At 39.8% G+C, this 19,709-nt stretch overlaps 2 protein-coding genes across 2 annotated transcripts; one reads left to right on the forward strand and one right to left on the reverse strand.

Annotated features, from left to right (window-relative positions):
• The first annotated feature begins 11,038 nt into the window (after nucleotides 1-11,038).
• On the forward strand, nucleotides 11,039-15,922 carry LOC122041826 (translation initiation factor IF-2, chloroplastic-like). The gene is made up of 12 exons (XM_042601655.1): nucleotides 11,039-12,553; nucleotides 12,633-12,665; nucleotides 12,767-12,880; nucleotides 13,041-13,190; nucleotides 13,273-13,371; nucleotides 13,465-13,527; nucleotides 13,610-13,765; nucleotides 13,893-13,958; nucleotides 14,385-14,621; nucleotides 14,709-14,984; nucleotides 15,067-15,255; nucleotides 15,399-15,922. The coding sequence occupies exons 1-12, from the start codon at nucleotides 11,297-11,299 to the stop codon at nucleotides 15,558-15,560; spliced, it is 2,802 nt and encodes a 933-aa protein (XP_042457589.1). The 5' UTR covers nucleotides 11,039-11,296; the 3' UTR covers nucleotides 15,561-15,922.
• On the reverse strand, nucleotides 15,843-17,649 carry LOC122041827 (glycerol-3-phosphate acyltransferase RAM2-like). The gene is made up of 2 exons (XM_042601656.1): nucleotides 16,999-17,649; nucleotides 15,843-16,896 (listed from the first exon to the last, which is right to left on the reverse strand). Exons 1-2 carry the CDS (start codon nucleotides 17,596-17,598, stop codon nucleotides 16,024-16,026), a joined length of 1,473 nt encoding a protein of 490 aa, XP_042457590.1. The 5' UTR covers nucleotides 17,599-17,649; the 3' UTR covers nucleotides 15,843-16,023.
• Nucleotides 17,650-19,709: the final 2,060 nt, after the last annotated feature.

Genomic DNA, 19,709 nt, shown 5'->3' on the forward strand with positions numbered 1-19,709 from the left:
CATACCAAGAAAACAAAGAAAGCACTGAATTAAACTCAGAAACAAGAAGAGGAACAAAGAATAAACCTCAGAGCTACTCCTACCACAGGTGAGTAGTACTTACCATGCTGTTCTTGAACTCACAGCCAGAAAATTACTTCTAGGGTTCGGAGAAGCTCACGGTCTCAGCGTTCTCCTTGTGTCCGCGCATCCTCCTTGTTGAGGGGAGCTCGGATTTGTGAAGAACCCGCGGAGAAGGGTGCTCACCGGCTGCCGGAGTGAAGCCCTAAGTTCGGCTTCGTCTTCACACCAAGCAGCGCCGACGCCGTCGCAAGCGAGAACGAGAAGGAGAAAGGATTTCGGGTTCGGAAAGAATAACCTAATCCCACTTAACCTAGGTTATATTTCTATTACTAACTATACCTTAAATATAATCCGTTCTTTCCTTCTTTATCATAATCCGCTGGTACAGCTGGTTATCTGCGTTTTCGTCGAAACCCCTGGTCGCCGGGTCGAGCTTCGGCTCGACCATTTTTCTGCAACCTTTTTAAAACTAAGGTATTTCTGTATCAATTACAACTTAAATATATTTCGTTGTAAATTTAATTAAGAAATAATCGGCTGGTCTGTTGGTTAGGCGAATCTTTGTTTAACCCGAGGTTTCGGGTTCAAACCTCGGTTTTGATAATTTTTTGTTAAAACTTCTTTCATTTAGTAAAAATACCAAACGACCTCCTAAAATTACATAAAAATACTCTAAAAATTTCTAGAATATTTTAAAAGCATTTCTAAATATTTTTAAGGACATTTAGAACTCGAAATAGGGAAAATTGGGTCGTTACAACGCCTTTGAGGTTTTCTAAATAGTCCTATCTACTGGACTTAGTACAAAACCTTGGTCTAACTGGTTAGGATCCATAAAGGGTAGCTTCGGTCAGTTCCACTTAACTAAATGCACCAGGTTGAAGCCATATATTCATAGACATGCATAGACTAAGCTTCCCTGACGTACTATCAACCAAAACTTCACTAGTACCATTTTTCAAGTTGAACTTGAACCACTCTCTAATTAGTCCTAAGTACTCTGCCGGGTTGATTAGTTTGGATTACCTTGCCAGGTAGGTTAGTTTTGGAGGTGCCAGCTATTCTAGAGCCTCCCCCTGAATTATTGGCTTTTAATTTAATTTTTCATTCTTGGATGATGTCTATTTCTTTTATAGTTATAATTTACTTGATGATAGTCTAAGTTTTGGTGAGTTTTAAAATATTCAGATTTTGAATTTTTTTGTCTAGGTTTGTATTCTGGTTTTTGATTTGATTTATTTGACTTTACGTAAAATATTTTATTTTTGGATATGTAGTATTGGTTAATTCCTACTTGCGTGGTTAAACACGCTTTCAGAACCCAAGCTTTACTTGTTGGTTTGTGTTGAGTTATTAATGATTTAAATGTTTTATTTGAGCTTGACCTATAGCCCAGTTCGGTTTTGTTGTAAATTGCTTTTTGGTTATTTAGAATTAAATCTAAATTTTTAGATCTTGTTGTAAATTTTTCTAACATTTCTTTTAATTTATTAATTTCTAATTTTAGTGATAAATTCTCCTCCTCAAGTGTTAGATCTTGAGTTGGATTATTTTTTGTAATTTGTTCCATGAGGTTTTGATTCTCCTTAAGGAGCAATTTGTTTTTGTTTTCTAATTTAACAAATTTACTATTTAAACAAGAAATAATTTTAAAAAACTTTCTATTTAAATTTAGGTATACCTCTTCAGGACCTTCGGAAATGAGTACGGACTCGTGGCTTGAGTTGGGTTTGGACCCGTCTTCCGATTCGTCCTCTGACTCTGCTTCGTGGGCCATCAGCGTGAGGTAACTCTAGTTCTTCTGATCTTCATCCTCCGATTCTTCCGAAGACGAGTCATCCCACGTCGCTTTGAGAGCCTTTTTGGTCATCTTCGTTTTGTCGTTCTTCGATCTCGGACACTCGTTCTTGTAGTGCCCCTTCTTGTTGCATCTGAAGCACGTCACATTTCTTGGTTCGGTTGGAGTGTTGATCTTCTGCAGGTCCTTCTTGCTGAAGCTTTTCTTCCTCTTGGTGAACATTTTCCTTATCAAGTTCACCAGGTACTCTTCGTCTTCAGAATCCTAGTCAGATTCGTCTTTGAGTCCAAGCTTGTTCTTTGTTCTTTCCTTGGAGGAACCTATAAGCAAAGCAATACGTTTCTCAGATCTTGTGTTAGTCTGCTCATGTAACTCTAATTCACAAAATAGTTTGTCGAGTTTTAATTTAGACAGATTTTTTGAAATTTTGTAGACATCCATGATGGATGCCCACAGAGAGTTACGTGGAAAAGTGTTTAACGCGTACCTTATCAAATCTCAGTTTTCCATCTGGTGGCCTATCGTGTGGAGTCCGTTGAGGATGTCCTTGATCCTCGCGTGAAGCTGACTCGTCGTTTCTCCTTCCTACATTTTTATATTAAAAATTCTATTTAATAGCAAATCTCGTTTCATTACCTTAGCGTCGTTGGTTCCTTCATGCAGCTCGATCAACTTGTCCCAAAGTTCTTTCGCGTTCTAGTGCGATCCTACCCAGTTTAGCTCTTCCCTTGTTAGTTCGCATTATAGCGTGTTGATTGCCTTGTTCTCTATTGATGCTTTCTTCTTTATGTCCGAAGTCCATTGTTCCGGATCAAGTAGATTTCTGGAGTTGTCAATTGGTGCTTTGTAGGCTTTTGTGACGCTGAGCCATTGGTCGAAGTCCGTCTTCAGGTAGACTTTCATCCTTTTCTTCTAGTACGGAAAATTGTCCCCGTTGAATAGGAGAGGACGTACCGTGCTGAAGCCTTCACTCTGAGACATTTTAATCTGCACACAATCAAACAAATAGACAAGAGAGGTCCCAAGACTTGGTCTTGGATTAGCAGTGCGGTAGGAAATAATATAAAAAGCTGAATTGGTGTTGCATCAATTCAGATAAAATGCAACGAAAAAATTCCAAAAAAAAATAATAATACCAATTTGGAATAATGCGAAAAGTTGAAAACCGACAAGGAAAGAAGAAAAAAAATAGCTTCACCCCTGTCTGATTGGTGGTTGCACTAAATCAGAGCGGAACATGACTCTAATACCACTTGTTGGATTATGATCGTTTGATAGAGGGCGGGGGGAGGGGGGTGAATATTGAATTAAAAAGATTACGCAGCGGAAAAGAAAAGAAACAATGCTAACAGAGTCAATTTACTTAGTTCGGAGCCTTTGACGACTCCTACTCCGAGGCCCGTACACAAGGGTACTTGCGTTGGGCAATCCACTAGCAATTCGAATATTGATTATAAAAATTAAGTACAGAAATGCTAGAAAGAAAATACCGACAATAAACAATAAGAAGAAAAAGAGCAGAGCTTTGTCGGATGGCTTTCGCAACGCCGCAGGAGCCAGGAGAGCAGGTTTTTCAGTTGTTGTTCTGACTCCAGCCTTGACCCTCCTTATAAAGGAGGTTCGGGGCACCTGGAACCTTCAGGGCGCCCTGGAGTGACATAGCCAAGCCAACCAACGAACTCCACGTGGCACAGCGATATTGGGGATAACTTTTTGCCTCCGGGCGCCCGGACCCTATTTTCCAACGGTTTCCTACCTGCAAGAAAACGTTAGTCCGAGACACTTATATCTCCTGCAAAACATATTATTAGCACAGTTGTAATAAACAAAAATAGTATTAATTAGATTCCATCTCTCTGAGACCGGAATCTAGTCAAGATCTCGACTTAGAGTTCCGAAATGGTTCTAAGTCGGATCAGCGCCTAAGTTTCCTTCCCAAGAACGCGTCCTCACAGTCACTCCCCTCCAGTGACTTACCTTTACTTACCTACCAAACATCAGATCAACCCTTTTACCCGTCTGGACTTCGTGCCATCTATCCGGTCAGCCCATCGACCTAGCTGGACTTCGTGCCAAACGTTCGGTCAGCCCGTCGACCCGTTTGGACTTCATGTCAGCTATCCGGTCGACCCGTCGACCTAGCTGGGCTTCGTGTCAGATATCAGGTCAGCCTGTCGACCTGTTTGGACTTCTCCTGCACACTCGGTCAGAGTGTTAGATAACAACGAAACTAACTTAACCTATTTTTTCATTAATCAAAATCTGGGTTAGACCGTTAGTGCTAACCGCACCAACAACTTATAATAAACACATTTTTTGTATTGAACTTTGGAGGCGATCAATATTAGGTGTTGTTACAAGGTATCATTTTTTGCTGCATAGTTATTATTGTCATATGCCATTCACTTATCCTTAGTTTTGTTTCTGGTATAACAGCCTTCTTTTTGGAGCAGAAGATCCCCCTATCACTGGCATGGTGTTGGATAATGCCTTCTCAAATTTATTTGATCTTATGATGCTTGTGGATGTTTACAAAATTTGTGTCATGAAAATGCATGGAGAAATTATTCTCTCTTCGAGTTGTTCTTGTTGGTTGGTCCTAGGAAGATCGTACCGGTTCCACTGTACAAAAATTTTGTATACGTGTCGAACCTTTTCTAAACAACCTATTGTGTTCTTTAGAAGTTAAATTAGGAATCACAAACGGAACTTAACATTACTAATTCCAAATTTAACTTATCTGTTCTTAATAGTTTAGAATTGGATCGCAAGCGAAACTTAACACTATTGATCCAAATCAACCTATGTTATACATTCAATTAAATATTAATTTCTAAAATTGGCTTCCAGGACTGCATAGCGAGACACATGGTCTTCTTGGGTATGGGAGCATCCACCACCGCCTAGACAAAGCCTTTTAAGGAAAGTTAATATTTAATTTCCTTATATAACTCTAGGTTTAATCAAAAGGAACAATCGAATCACAAATTTGAAAAATAAAAAAAACACAAACTCGAATAACAAATTCAAAAAACTAGAATTTAATGCCTCTTGTGTTTGGAATTCATACAAAGAAAAATAACTAGCATGATGCAGATAATAATTACTAGTTATACATTTTCTTTGTATGCTAATAACCTCGAGATTTTCTATCGTATTCCTCGCCTCGCCTTGGACGTCGTGTGGGCGATAGTCCTCCAAGATGAACACCACCCAAAGCCTTCTTCCTCCTCTAAAATCCGGCCACCATCACCACTAAGGAACTAAAGAGGGAAAGGGAAAAGGGAAGGGAGAGAGGGTCGGCCACAATAGAGAGCTCAACAAGAGAATAAGAAATAATAATACATGAGGCCTCATCTCTCCTTCTTTTATATTACTTGCCCAAGACAAATAAAGAAAGACTTTTTACAAAAATTAAAATCTTCCTCTTGTTTTTCCTTTTCCCCTTTTATTTTTCCTTTTATTTCCTCTTGATTGATTCAATCATCAATCATTGATTCAATTGATTGAATCATGGATGATTGGATGCTTTTAATGGCCGGCCCCTTGCTTGGACACCAAGCAAGGGTGGCCGGCCACATCATCATCAAGAGAAATAATTTTTATTAAATTTTATAAAAGAAGAAATTTCTTATAAAATTTTACAAGCTCTCATTCCTTATGTGGATGTTAAAAAAAGGAAAGTTTTAAAAAATTAAAACCAAGTTTTAAAATTTAAAACTTCTCTTCTAAAATTTCCCTTTTTAACATGGTTACAAAAATAGAAAGTTTCAAATTTAAAACTTCTCTTCCTTTTTTCTAAAAATCATGAGGATGGTTAAAAAAGGAAAGTTTTAAAACTTTTAAACCATATGGCCTAATTCAAATAAGGAAAGTTTTAAATTTTAAAATCTCTCTTTTAAAACTTGTAGATATCTACAAAGAAAAGATTTTAAAAATTCAAAACACCCCTCATCATTTGAATTATATGGCCGACACCCTTTAAATTAAAAGTGGTTGGCCACCTTAAGGAGATTATGGCCGACCCCTTTGGCTTGGTCACCAAGCTATGGGCCCACCCTTTCTTGGACACTAAGATGGACTTTTCATGAGTGGATTTAAGGCTTCATTGAGGCTACGACAGAGACCTAGAGGAGAAATTGATTTTGGCCTTCCGATGAGCTTGAGTATCTCGTGTTCACCCCGAACACACAACTCAAGTTCATCAATAATAAATCATTCCACTAGAGAGTTATTATTGCACTACCGCACCAATCCCAAATTACATTATGGGCTCCTTCTTATTATGAGTGTGTTAGTCTCCTTGTGTTTAAGATATCGAATGCCCATTAATTAATTGAGTTACTGATAACTCATTTTAATTAATGTCTTAGCCCAAGAGTAGTACCACTTAATCTTATTGTCATGTCAGATTAAGTCCACCTGCAGGGTTTAACATGACAATCCTTATGAGCTTCTCTTGGAGACATTCTCAACCTAGATTACTAGGATACAGTTTCCTTCTATAATCAACAACACACACTATAAGTAATATCATTTCCCAACTTATCGGGCCTATTGATTTATCGAGCTAAATCTCACCCTTTGATAAGTCAAAGAAATAAATACTAAATATATGTGCTTGTTATTATATTAGGATTAAGAGCACACACTTTCATAATAACTAAGGTCTAGTTCTTTTATTAAGTCAGTATAAAAAGAACTTACCTAAAATGGTCCTACTCAATACACTTAGAGTGTACTAGTGTAATTTATTAGTCAAGATAAACTAATACCTAATTACACTACGACTATTCCAATGGTTTGTTCCTTTTCATCTTAGTCGTGGGCAACTGTTTATAATTTATAAAGAACTGATAATATGATCTTCTGTGTGTGACACCACACACCATGTTATCTATAATATAAATTAATTGAACAACTACACTTAACAAATAAATGTAGACATTTGACCAATGCGATTCTTATATGTTTATACAAAAAGCTAGACTTTTAGTATACACTCTAACAGTTCTAGAAGAGAGTTATGTAGATGTTTTGGAATAGTAGCATATTTATGTGGGTTCTATTGTTCTTTAATACAATTTAGTTGCAATCTATCAAATTGAGAACAACTTACTATGTAAATATGACATCGAGTCATGGCCTATCTTGTTTTCCTTTTGTTTTTGCTTCTGGTTTTTGACAAGTAGCAGTAAACATGCATATGCAGCCATTTGTGGCCATATGTCTCATCTTCTCTGCATGCCTCTGACAAAGTTCGATATCTCGAAGGGAAACCAATTTGATTACAGAATCAGAACTTTGATTGCAGAAAAGAAGATGAGACATGTGGCCGAGGAAAACAAATTTGTCTCTGCATGCCTCGGAGTACACGACCACAGTTCCAGGGCTCACTCCAACTCCACCCACAAGCGACATTTCTATCTATCTTTCTTTTACTTTCTTGCTTGGCTTCGAAATCCGGAAGAACACGGCTGAGGAAACCAAATTTGTCTCATCTTCGAGATATCGAACTTTGATTGCAGAATCATAAGATGAGAGCTCCGAGGCATGCAGAGAAGATGAGAAATCAAAGTTCTGTTTCAGCTCTGAAGTAAGAAACATGCACATGCAGATCTTTTTTTGAAACAGAAATATTATTTTCCTCCCTTTGATTGCAGAATCAGCTTCAAGTTTTAGGAACTGAAACTTGAAGGAATCTTGCATAATCAACTTCAAGTTTTAGGACCTGAAACTTGAAGGAATTTAAGCTTGGATCATGTAGAGTTTAGTTGAGGAGAGGATTTCACTAGACTTGATACTAATTAACAAGATGAATTAATTAACAAAATTGCTTGTGAACAAAATGCTTCGCATCATCCAATAGTACTCAACACTAATTATCCTAATACAATTACAACACCAACATGATTCAAGATTCAAAAGTAGTTAACGATATAAACTAACAAACCAAAATCATGTCCAGAATTGCAAATATTAAGCTAGTTACATTACAACACCAACACTACTTAATACTAACTTGCCAAATGAACTAACAACTCAATCAGGATTACGGCTAAGAGAATCAAGTTCACCATCACTAATATCTAAATAAATTTCGGTACATTTATTATTCCCAGTTTATATCCATGAGAAGCATTGTGCTCACTTTCAATTTTGCATGATGAACTAGTATCGACCGTCATCCACTTTTGCCATCCATGTTGCCCACATTTGTAATAGTGTCTTCCAGGATTCTTGGTTGATCTAGAAACACACACAAATGTTCTTCGTCTGCAGTCCCTACATGGTACATGTTCAAATCTTGTATTGTCGATGCTGCTATAACTTGAGGATGTCATGGAATAATAACCTAATAATCAAATTTCCTTCACTTAGATTAAAAATAAATAAATTTAACAAAAAAAAACTCTCAACAAAGAGAAGAAATATTTTCATTAACATCAATTTTAAATGCAATGCCAGCATGTGAAAACAAAAGAAAAAGTAGTTCATTCTGTTCTGTGAATCTGTCAAACTAAAACAGGCTCATGAAGCCAACAGAACTATCATATCGAGAACTAAGACCCAACTTAAATATCCAATTGTGAGGTATTTTATTACTACAATTGTTCACAAGCAACAAATTGCAAAGTTTTTCAACCTCTCATTCTATAATATTCCCATTGGTTGAATGACAAGTTGGGATAACATCCTTATTAATGAGAATACAGTTTAAATCATAACTGGGCTCTTAGAGATATACCCTTTTAATGTCTAATTTAATCATAATATATTAAACAAGGATTTCAATTCTATATATCATTCAGGCAATTTACCAACTATTCTTATGAGTTTCCAAAGAACATCACAGAAATGATATGGTGCTTGTCAGTGTCAAGCAAACAATAATAAGTTAACCAGAACGCAGTATAAAGTTTTAAATTCTTGAGCAAAAATTTCAATATCGCTTTACCTTTTCAATGTCTCCTCGGCGGGATGTTACCTCAACAAAAAGACAATGAAGGTCAAGCTCTTTACCCTCGACAGTTGGCACCCTGTGAAAGAAAACAAATCACAAGATTAGCAACTGGTTATGTTCGATATATAACCTATCAGTAGTATACATAAAGGAAACTATCAAGATGCTTAAGTATACACCCAATAAACGAAGATAATAGATAAATTCATGAAGTACTTTAATCCAACACCAGGTCAAACAACTAACAAAAGCTTGTAAAAAGAACCATGACATGACTTGGAAACAAAATAGCCTAATCCCTATAAACTTGATAAATAGATAACGTATACCTAAAATCACAAATCGCCCTAAACAATACTTAATCTCAGAGGTCCTTCTCCAGCCTGTGCTTCTCAAACGCCTGATTTCACACACCACCGCAAAATAGAGTTAGGGCACGGGGGGAGGAGGAGGAGGAGTAGAGTTAGGGCACGGAGGAGAAAAAACGGAGGAGGAGGAGTAGAGTTAGGGCACGGGAGGAGAGGTCGCGACAAAACGGAGGAGGAGGAGGAGGAGGAGGAGGAGGAGGAGGAGTATAGTTAGGGAAGGAGGAGAAAAAATGGAGGAGGAGGGAAGTTAGGGCACAGTTGCGAAAGGGGAAGATTATTACGAAAGGCCAAGTCTGCAATTTTTTCTCTGAGTTGGACTTGGCCACATCAACTGCCACCTAAGTCGCTCAGCGAATTCGCTGAGGGAAGTCGCTGCGAGCATCATTACTCTTTTAAAAAAATGTGCCTTTTGATAAAAAACGAAGTAGGTCCTTTAATAATTCTCAAAACCTGCTGTAGAATTATTAAATAGTAAGGACATCTCTAATAGGATGTCTAATAGGATGTTAAATGAGTATTATAATATCTATTTAATATTTTTTTTATTGTGAGTGAGTTATATAGGAGAAAGAGAGGAGGGCAGATCCTCTGGACCGTTTTTTGCGGTCCAAGGGATGGTCCCTAAATATGCATTGGTGGAGATGAATGACCTCCGCCTATTTTATAAGTGGGGACTATGTATTCCACCAATACATGTTTAGGGACCATCTCTTGGACTGCAAAAAGCGGTCCAGAGGATCCGGGCTCGAAAGAGAGGGGAGTGTTAAGAAATTGTTCATCCCTCTCTCTTCCCTTTTTTTTGTTTTATTTTTTCCCTTTTTTTTAAATGGTAAAAAATATATTAAAAAAAATTCTAATATTATTTTTTAAAAATAGTAAAATTATTTTTAAAAAAATAAGATTATTATTAAAAATAATAATAATAATTTAAATATTTTAAAATAGATTTAAATTATGTTTATTTAATATGTATTAATTTTAAAATGATTGAGTGGACTTTGAGACCTATAAATAATGAGTATTAATGTTAAAAGGAATGTAGATGAAAGAGATATATTATTATAATAAATATGTGATAGTGGACCTCATTTTTTTTCATAAAATGATGAATATTATAATGAGTTAGCATTATAGATAATACTATCAAAACATAAATATTTTATCCTGACAAAATATATATATATATATATATATATATATATATTTTTGGAAGAATAAAAGTCAAATGCAAATAGAAGTCATCATTTAGATTATACAACTCAATTAATTCTGAAATAATTGATTCCGCTTCATGCCAACCAAAAAAAATGAAGAAAGTACTGTGATTCGTAATATAACACCCCAGCTTAGCTAGTAATTCAAATACACCTATGAGACGTGAAACCTGATTTATAAAATGCACCTAGCATCCCACCAAACCACAAAGTTATGAGGTAGCTTTTACACTCCAGGTTACGATACAATGGAAGAATGTTTAATTATCATTTAGATATTCATTATTTGATTTTTAATTATAATATATTTATAAAAAATTCTCTAAATAAAACGTACAATCAAAAAATATTAGATTTTCAGAATATCCGTCATAAATATTTTCTGATTTAACTTAACAACAGATAAAAGAAATTTATAGGACCAAATTCTTGGTCCAAATTTAACAATACCTAACCTGATTAATGGTGAGGTCACCTTTTTATCACCGCATACGTATCGGAGAATGAGCCACATCCTTCTGTGGCAAGCAAACACGATGACTCAATTTCCTTCGTAATTTTTTTTTTATGTTTTTTTTTGTTGCGTTCTCTTTAGTGGGGAACAGAAGTAACCACAAGTCTATCTCAAATCTTCTTCAGCTGTGGTTCTCTCCACAGCCTATCCCTGGCCCTTATCCGCTACCAGGGAAATCCCTTGGCTGGCTTGGCATGACAATGTGGATTTTTGTGGTCCTTAGAACCTCTAATCCATGAGATTACGGTGAAATTTCGTGTCTTTTTTGCTCAGAGATCGAACTTTGTTTCGTATCTCGCCGTCTGAGATCAAGCTGCGATCGAAAGATGCGTTTTTTATGTTGATTTCGAGAGAATCGCATGTTCGTGTGATGCCATGGTTTCTTTGGGAAGCGCGATGCTAGTCTCCCCGGTCGTCTTCGAGGTCTCGCCCACCGCCGTCGTCGTCGGGAGGATCCACGTTGTTGGGGTTAGGTCTGGTTCCTCCCTCAGCTCGAGGCAATGCCGTCGCTTCGGAGGCCGTGTCTACAGGTGCATGGTGACCACTAACCTAATCGAGGAGAGGGGAATTCCGTCTTCCCTGCACGGGGACGCCGATCTCATTCTCAAGCCTGCCCCCAAGCCTTTACTGAAAGCACGCCCCAACGGCCCTGAAAATCCTCCGACCTCATTGGAAGACCGAGAGAAAGTCGTAGAAACTCTTGGCGAGGTTTTAGAGAAGGTAGAAAAGCTCGAGAAGACCGCGAATGCAGTGAGAACTCGTGGTAAAGAGACCAAGGATAATGGCGTGCCCAATGGCAGCTCCGAACAAGTTAGGCCGCAGAATGCAACTCCATCTACAAGGAAGTCGAGCACTGGTAAGAGTGTTTGGCGGAAAGGGAATCCTGTCGCAAGCGTGCAAGCGGTGGTTAAAGGAACAAATGTGTCGGGAACTCCTGCAGTAGCCCCTGTCAAGCCAAGGCTGCAAGCAAAACCTGCTGTTCTTTCACCTACACAGAAGGAGAGAAAACCCATTCTTATAGATAAATTCGCATCGAAGAAGCCGGCTGTGGATCCGATTGCAGCTGCAGCAATGATACCAGCCCCTTTGAAGCCGGCGAAAGGATCCTTGACATCCAAAGTCAAAGATGAGCGTCGCAAGAAATCAGGTGTTACTAGTGGTTTGCGTAGACAGTTGGCGGAAGATGGTGAGATAGAAGAGGAAGCTTCAGAGTTCAGTGTACCTATCCCTGGGGTCATGAAACCAAGGAAAGGAAGAAAATGGAGCAAGGCGAGCCGTAAAGCTGCAAGACTCGAAGCAGCTAAAGCTGCAGAACCTGTAAAAGTTGAGATACTTGAGGTGGGTGAAGAGGGTTTGTTCATGGAAGAATTAGCATATAATTTGGCCGTTAGCGAAGGAGATATTCTTTCATTTCTATTCTCAAGGGGGGTCAAGCCTGATGCAGTCCACATTCTAGATAAAGACATGGTTAAAATGATATGCAAGGAATATGATGTGGAAGTAATTGAAGTCGATCCAGTTAGAGTGGAAGAGATGGCAAAGAAAGCAGAAGTACTCGATGAGGAAGACTTGGACGTGCTAGAAGACAGGCCTCCTATGATTACAATCATGGGGCATGTGGATCATGGGAAGGTATCAGGGATTTAATTTCTTTCTATTGTGTTTTTCATATGGATCTTGAACTGTTTTCTTCTTCGATTTGCCTTTGCAGACCACATTGCTGGACTATATCCGAAAGAGCAGGGTAACCTCAAATATCCATTGCAGCATATTCAGCTAGTTGATTGAATATCTGTTACAATACAATTTCAGGTAAGGCAATTGAAATTAAGTTCATTCTTGTAGGTGGTAGCATCAGAAGCAGGCGGAATAACCCAAGGTATTGGAGCATACAAGGTTCTTGTCCCATTTGATGGGAAGCCTCAGCCATGCATATTTCTTGATACTCCAGGCCATGAGGTACGCATTATCTTGCTCCTTTTCTTGTGCTGCTAGGATTTTTCAGCTGATTTTAGATTTTTTGCTCAAGGATCTCCAGATGATTTTGGCTTACACAATGCAAGCTTCTTATTTGAAGCAGTATATGTTGTCCTGACTACTCCTAACTGATTTTCAACAGGCATTTGGTGCAATGAGAGCACGCGGAGCAAGAGTAACTGACATTGCAATCATTGTAGTAGCTGCTGATGATGGAGTCCGCCCGCAAACTAATGAGGCAATTGCTCATGCGAAGGCGGCTGGCGTGCCAATTATCGTAGCCATCAACAAGGCATGTTTCATCGACTGCGATATTGGTTAATTCTTTATGTGTAGTGCAAATAACTGATTGTTTCTTTCTTATATCGACTCAGGTAGATAAGGATGGAGCAAATCCAGATAGGGTAATGCAAGAGTTATCGTCTGTTGGACTTATGCCAGAAATTTGGGGTGGTGACATTCCTATGGTTAAGGTTTGCCCTCTTTATTAAAAAAAAAAAGAAGACAATAACCTAGATGTGCTCTTTTTTTTCTTCTCATGTTTTTCTACTTCTCTCTTGAATCAGATCAGTGCTCTTAAAGGAGAGAACATCGACGAATTGCTGGAAACTGTAATGCTTGTCGCAGAGGTATAAACTTTGTGCTTAGATTCTTTAATGTATCCTTTGTCGAAATTTTATACCTGAAATCATCCTTTTCATAATTGTGAAGCTGCAAGACTTGAAAGCCAATCCAAAGAGAAATGCTAAAGGCACTGTTATAGAAGCAGGTCTTGATAAAGCAAAGGGAGTTGTCGCCTCACTTATTGTGCAAAATGGAACCCTTAAAAAGGGTGACATTGTCGTTTGCGGTGAAGCTTTTGGAAAGGTCTTCCTTCTAGAATTTTTACTTGTCTTGAAAATCTTTCTAGAATCCTAAATATGCATTGACGACTTCGGTTCCTTCTTTTTGATAGCTTACTACCTTCCTTTTCATTGTTTATATTGATGAGTAGGTGCGTGCTATGTTTGATGATAGGGGAGATCGTGTTGATGAAGCTGGACCATCAATGGCTGTACAGGTTCGTTTTTCTAAGCCGATATTATCTTCTTAACCATTAGTCCAAAGATTGGGATAAGTTTGGTTTGAAACTCTCTTCGACTCTTGAAACACAATGAACCAACAAACTTGGCATGTAAATTCTTATTGGATGCTTTGCTCACTCTCTATTATTAATGTATTTATAATCTTTGCTTTTATTACACCCTGATGATATATTATGCTGAATTGCTAGAACATGATGTTTAATTATTTCTCACATCCTTGAAACAAAATGCTCAATGTGACACATAGCTAGTGATTTATCTTTTATATAGAGGATTTAGGTTTGGATCTTTGAATAATGTTGAATGATAAAAACTTATATCCCTTCGGATTAGTACCATACTGTTTGTTGTTTGTGTCCGGTCTCAGCCACACCTCACATTTTGGATACTCGATTTCTTAGGTTATTGGTTTGAATAATGTACCTATTGCTGGTGATGAGTTTGAGGCCGTCGAAACCCTTGATGTTGCACGTGAAAGAGCAGAAATTCGTGCAGAATCATTAAGAGTTACAAGGATATCTGCAAAGGCGGGGGAAACAAAGGTCACCCTATCTTCCATTGCTTCTTCTGTTGCAATGGGAAAACAAACTGATCTACATATGCATCAGCTGAACATCATTTTAAAGGTTGATGTTCAGGTAAGATGGCCAAACAATGTTATCTTGTATGTTTATATCATGAGCGAGCATGTTTCCCAATATTATCTCCTCTTGTATGCGCCATAGGGTTCAATCGAAGCCGTCAGACAAGCTCTTCGAGTGCTCCCTCAAGACAGCGTTAACTTGAAGTTCCTCCTCCAAGCTCCTGGGGAGGTTAGCGCTAGCGATGTCGACCTGGCTGCTGTTTCTGAGGCCATTATATTTGGTTTCAACGTAAAAGCACCTGGCTCAGTGAAGAGTTATGCTGACAAGAAGAACGTCGAGATTCGATTGTATAGAGTTATCTATGACCTTATTGACGACATGAGAAATGCAATGGAAGGACTTCTAGAGCCAGTCGAGGTGAACACTTTGCTGATATTGGGCTGCCTCTTCCTTAAAGATGTTTGATCTAAATTCTGGCTTATATTACATCTTCTTCTAGGAGCAAATACAAATAGGAGCAGGAGAAGTTCGAGCAGCATTCGGTAGCGGCAGTGGACGAGTTGCTGGATGCATGATCACTGAAGGAAAGGTAGTGAAAGAATGTGGTGTCCGTGTTATTCGAAACAGGAAGATAGTTCACATTGGTACAGTTGATTCTTTGAGGCGGGTGAAAGAAGATGTAAAAGAGGTATGAGTCCAGATAGCATTGAAACAATGTTTTTCATCCTTATTATTTCGGAATGCCATGTCTTGAACAATGTCTGTCATGCTTACAAATGAAGTCGATCTACTTGTTTCGGGCAAAAAGTAAAAGGTTCTACATGGTTGCAGGTTGGTGCTGGACTCGAGTGTGGTATCGGTGTCGATGATTTTGACGATTGGGAAGCCGGAGACATTATAGAGGCCTTTAATACAGTGAAGAAACAGCGCACGCTCGAAGAAGCATCTGCTTCAGTCACAGCCGCATTAGCTAGAGCTGGTGTTGGTCTGTGAAGTGCCAAAGCTGTCATGACGAAACATTTATGGTGAATTTGAGATGCATAGCTGGTGGCAGTTCGATCGTAAAGCATCGCCCCGGCGGTGGTCCAAAGCAAGTTCATGGCTAAATAAGCACTTGGCTGATCGGTTCGCCTACCAAATCTTTACTTGACCTTCGATGATCCTCTGGTAAAAGTAATTCAATCACTGAATCTCTTCTTCATCTTACTGATTATCAACCTGTACTTAATAGTGATAGCCAGAATGTGGTTGCCCTGTTTATAATCACTGTGTTCATTCTCTTACCCTGTTTATAAAGCTGTACATGCGGCAATGGGAAAACAGTCTTTTGGAAAGATTGATCGCTTTAATCTTCATTTTCTAGTGTTATTGTCCTGCTAATCATGGAATCAACATCATGATAACAACAAGAAGCTCCTTAAACATATATTTTATTTCATGTTTTCACTCAGGACAATCACATTCTTGGGTCTAAACCGTCGTTGCCGGCGAGAATTCTGTACTTGTCCTTTCTCGTCAAGTTGGTGCACTCGAATCCGATGGACTGGCCGATCGAGCGCTGGACCTCGTTGGCGACGTCGTACTCCGACCGCTGCCGGCCGTGCGGCTGCACTACCTTCTCCAAGAATTTCAGCCCGTAGAAAGGCCGAGGGTTCATGAGGAAGAAGAAGCAGTCGAAGCACTTGTGCCCCCTGACGGTCGTGCCGTAGAACATGCTCCCTCCGTTGGTGACGGCGACCGGGACGACGTCGCTGACGATCTTCGCGAACAGCGGGCTGAACCGCAGCAGGTACGGCTCCCGGCAGGTGGTGCCTTCCGGGCACACGATCACGTCACCCTGCTCGACCAGCGACCGCATCTTCACGCCGTCTTGGAGCCTGTCCCGTGCCAACCGAACGGTCGGGATCGGAGAGATCACCTCCGACAGTCTGCTCAAGCTGTACGTCAAGGCCGTTAGTTTCCGTTGGAGGACGATCGACACCAGCACGGGGTCGAGGAGGGTTCGGTGGTTGCAAACGAACAGAGTGTGGGACCCGGAGCCCTTGACCATGGTTGAGTTAGCGTCCAAGTGGGCCTGATGGCCCTGGATTTCGATGCGCATGCCGGTGGCGGCGAGGCCCATGATGGTGAGCGTGCGAGGCGCGAGGAGACCTATCAGGACCCTTAAGACTGCTAGGAAAATACCGAAAGGCAGCCATACGAGGACGGTGAGGAAATCCAACGGCGTGGGACGCTGAACGAGCCGGCCATCGTGGAAGATCAACGGCCTGGGATACTCGCTCCTCGGCCGTGGTTGTTTCGGATCCTCCGGTGGAGTCCAAGGTTGTTTCTGCAATGCAGTCATTCATTTTTTTTCACTTTAGTCCCTTTAGTTTTGATTAATTAGTTCTCTCGCCCGTGTCCTGGTCACGATGTTTGCACGCGTACGTACCGCATAAAAGGACAACGACGATTGGTGCGGGTGCTTCCGGCGCGCTCCGACAGTGATCACCGACGTCCCCGCGGTGGCGACACGCAGTGCCTCCAGCCTCCTTTCGCCGTCCATGACGCCGGCGGCGGATGTCAACCCGGTGTAGAACCCCATGCACGTCCTCAGCTCCGTGCCGAGCACGCCGTCGGCGTCCAGGTACTCCCTCAGGAACGGCTCCGCCATCGCTCTCGGCAGCGCGGTGGCCACGTACCTCAGGGCGGCGGCGCCGCCGCCGCTGCAGCCTTCAGCGAGGAACTCGCGGAGAGCGCCGCGCTGGAGGTCCTCCATGAAGAACTTGGGCAGGGTGGCCTTGGCGACGGCCTTGAGGTCGTCCACCCGGAGGCCGGCGGTGGAGAGGAAGATCATCGCGCTGACCGCGGCCGCCTCGAGCCCCGCGAGCTCCAGCAGGCGCAGCAGCGGGGCGGCTAGGAGCAGCACAACGGCGCGGAGGGGTCCGCCGGCGCCGGCCTCCAGGCAGACGAGCATGAAGTAAGGGAAGAGGCTTCCGGAGGCGAGGAGAGCCCCCTCGAGCTCGAAGGCAATGCTTTCACCACGTTCCATAATCTTGCTAGCTCGGCCACCAAATTCCGATAAACTTTACTTTAGTTTGCCGATGGTGGAGATCAATTAATCTAACTGCTATAAATAACAGATCGAGCATGGAAGATCGAGTGCAACTACGTGACAGTGACGACTAGGTTTAATTTGCCGCCGTCCAAATAAATGCTTGAAAACTGTAAATTCATAGCGGGGTGGAAACGAAGAGCATCGATCAGAAATTACTCATAGTTATCCATCAATTAACAATTGATATCGATTGCTCTGAACATCAATTCGAACAGTAGTAATGTAGAAGAGACCTCTATAGGAATGTTTCGTATGAATCATTACTCACACTTAAAACTTGAGTAAAATAATGCAGTTTCTGTGTCCATGATCACGCGAATTTAATTTAATGGATGCATGGTGATCTAGGGCCAAGCCTTCATTGTTAAAATGTGACTGAAACTGAAACTGAAACAGCAAGCAATTGGGTAACTGAATCAGTAAGGGTACGTGCAATGCGGAATAAACGCTGAACAGTGCTGTAAATGGAATTCAGAACACGCGAATTAAGCATGAACCGATGTCAATGGGATCCCATTGTCACTCCAATGGAGAACACTCATTTACATATCCACAGTGAAACAGCTGAAAGAATATTGCGACAAGGAGTAATGCAAGGAATAAAGGAGATCGATGGCCACAGTTGCTTCAACAGGAAAGGACATCAATTAGAAACAGTCCTCGAAAGGTTTCAGAGGGCAAGTGGAGCATTTACTCGAGAGATGTCCTCCTCCTCCTTCTTCTTCTTCTTCGCAGAGGAACGTCGGCAGTGAGTCGGAAGACTGACGGCCTCATCCCTGCCACAAACACGTACACGAAGGATTGGAAAGAGAATTTGTTCGACGAATAAGCAGAGCCATAGTTGTCAGACATTGGCAAGCTAATCAGTAGGTGAGGAGAAGAAGGACCACAGTAGAGAGTGAAAGTCTTTTTGATCACCCAACTGGCAACTCCACAGTTCAAAGGGACCGAGAGGCATTTAAGGGAGTTCCTCGTGATGATGATGTGATGATACATGACAAGGCAACGATAATTAAATTCTCTTCCAATTGATGGCTCTACTCAATAATTTGCAATGCTTAAAATGAAAAGATTATCAATTTTTCAAACATCCAAAGTCTCAACTTCGAAAAAATTTCTCTTCAGGGTTGATGAGTTAACCACTATAAATGCTTTCTAACATTTTTTTTAATAGCTAGTGAAACATTTTCGTGGAACTAAATTTGTTACACCAGGTTAATTAATCTACCCGATTCCCATTAAACTCTCCTTCAATAATGTGGAACACATTTTATATTAAATTATTTTATGAAAACTGTTTAGGTTTGTTAATTTGAAGAGATCCCGTATATTTTACATTCAATTTCTAAGCATTTCCCTTAAAAGAGGCTAAAGTCTGTTTACTTGCTACTACGTTTTAAAACAGCTTTTAGTAATCAATTGGTTAGATAAGGACATAAACAGTTTGTTGTTGAATAAATTATTATATTTTTATTTGATGTTCTTGGACTATATTCTCAAGCAATTAGAATTTAATTTTCATGATACATTTACGACAATTAAATATATCGATGATACTGAATCATCACATCAATGACATATATATCAGTGATACTGAATCATTACATCAAAAGTTATCATACTTCTTGAATTGACTTAATGAACAAAATATGAGCTCGTACAGTCCATCTCAAGATTAATCAACTTAACTAAATCTTAAATTATATTTAAAAAAAATTATTGTAGGTCGCAATGCTAGACGATAAATGATGGAATAAGCTCACCAGACAACTAAAATTTTAACCATAAAATTTTAATCTCATGTCAGACCTATTACATGTAAAAGGTTCAAATTACTCGTGATACTGAATCTTTCATAAAAGTTATAATTAATAAAAAGTTTTAGTTAAAGCAAATCGATCCACTCTAAGGTTAGTCATATACGAAGAACTAGGTTTCACAAGATGTCCAATTGATTAGAAAATAACAACTTTATTGCAATGAAAACAAGAAATTAATTCTCCATAAACATGCTCTCGAAAAAAAATCCTTCTACCATCTAATCA

Source organism: Zingiber officinale, chromosome 2A (genome assembly GCF_018446385.1).
Source record: "Zingiber officinale cultivar Zhangliang chromosome 2A, Zo_v1.1, whole genome shotgun sequence".
Taxonomy (NCBI): domain Eukaryota; kingdom Viridiplantae; phylum Streptophyta; class Magnoliopsida; order Zingiberales; family Zingiberaceae; genus Zingiber; species Zingiber officinale.

Excerpts from the sequence above, each read along its gene's own strand:
- LOC122041826 (XM_042601655.1), top strand. The coding sequence starts at position 11,297 with ATGGTTTCTTTGGGAAGCGCGATGCTAGTCTCCCCGGTCGTCTTCGAG. Across the intron at positions 12,881-13,040 it reads TTGATACTCCAGGCCATGAG|GCATTTGGTGCAATGAGAGC; the intron begins GTACGCATTATC and ends GATTTTCAACAG. Across the intron at positions 13,528-13,609 it reads CTGTAATGCTTGTCGCAGAG|CTGCAAGACTTGAAAGCCAA; the intron begins GTATAAACTTTG and ends ATAATTGTGAAG.
- LOC122041827 (XM_042601656.1), bottom strand. The coding sequence starts at position 17,598 with ATGGAACGTGGTGAAAGCATTGCCTTCGAGCTCGAGGGGGCTCTCCTC. Across the intron at positions 16,897-16,998 it reads CGTCGTTGTCCTTTTATGCG|AAACAACCTTGGACTCCACC; the intron begins GTACGTACGCGT and ends ACTGCATTGCAG.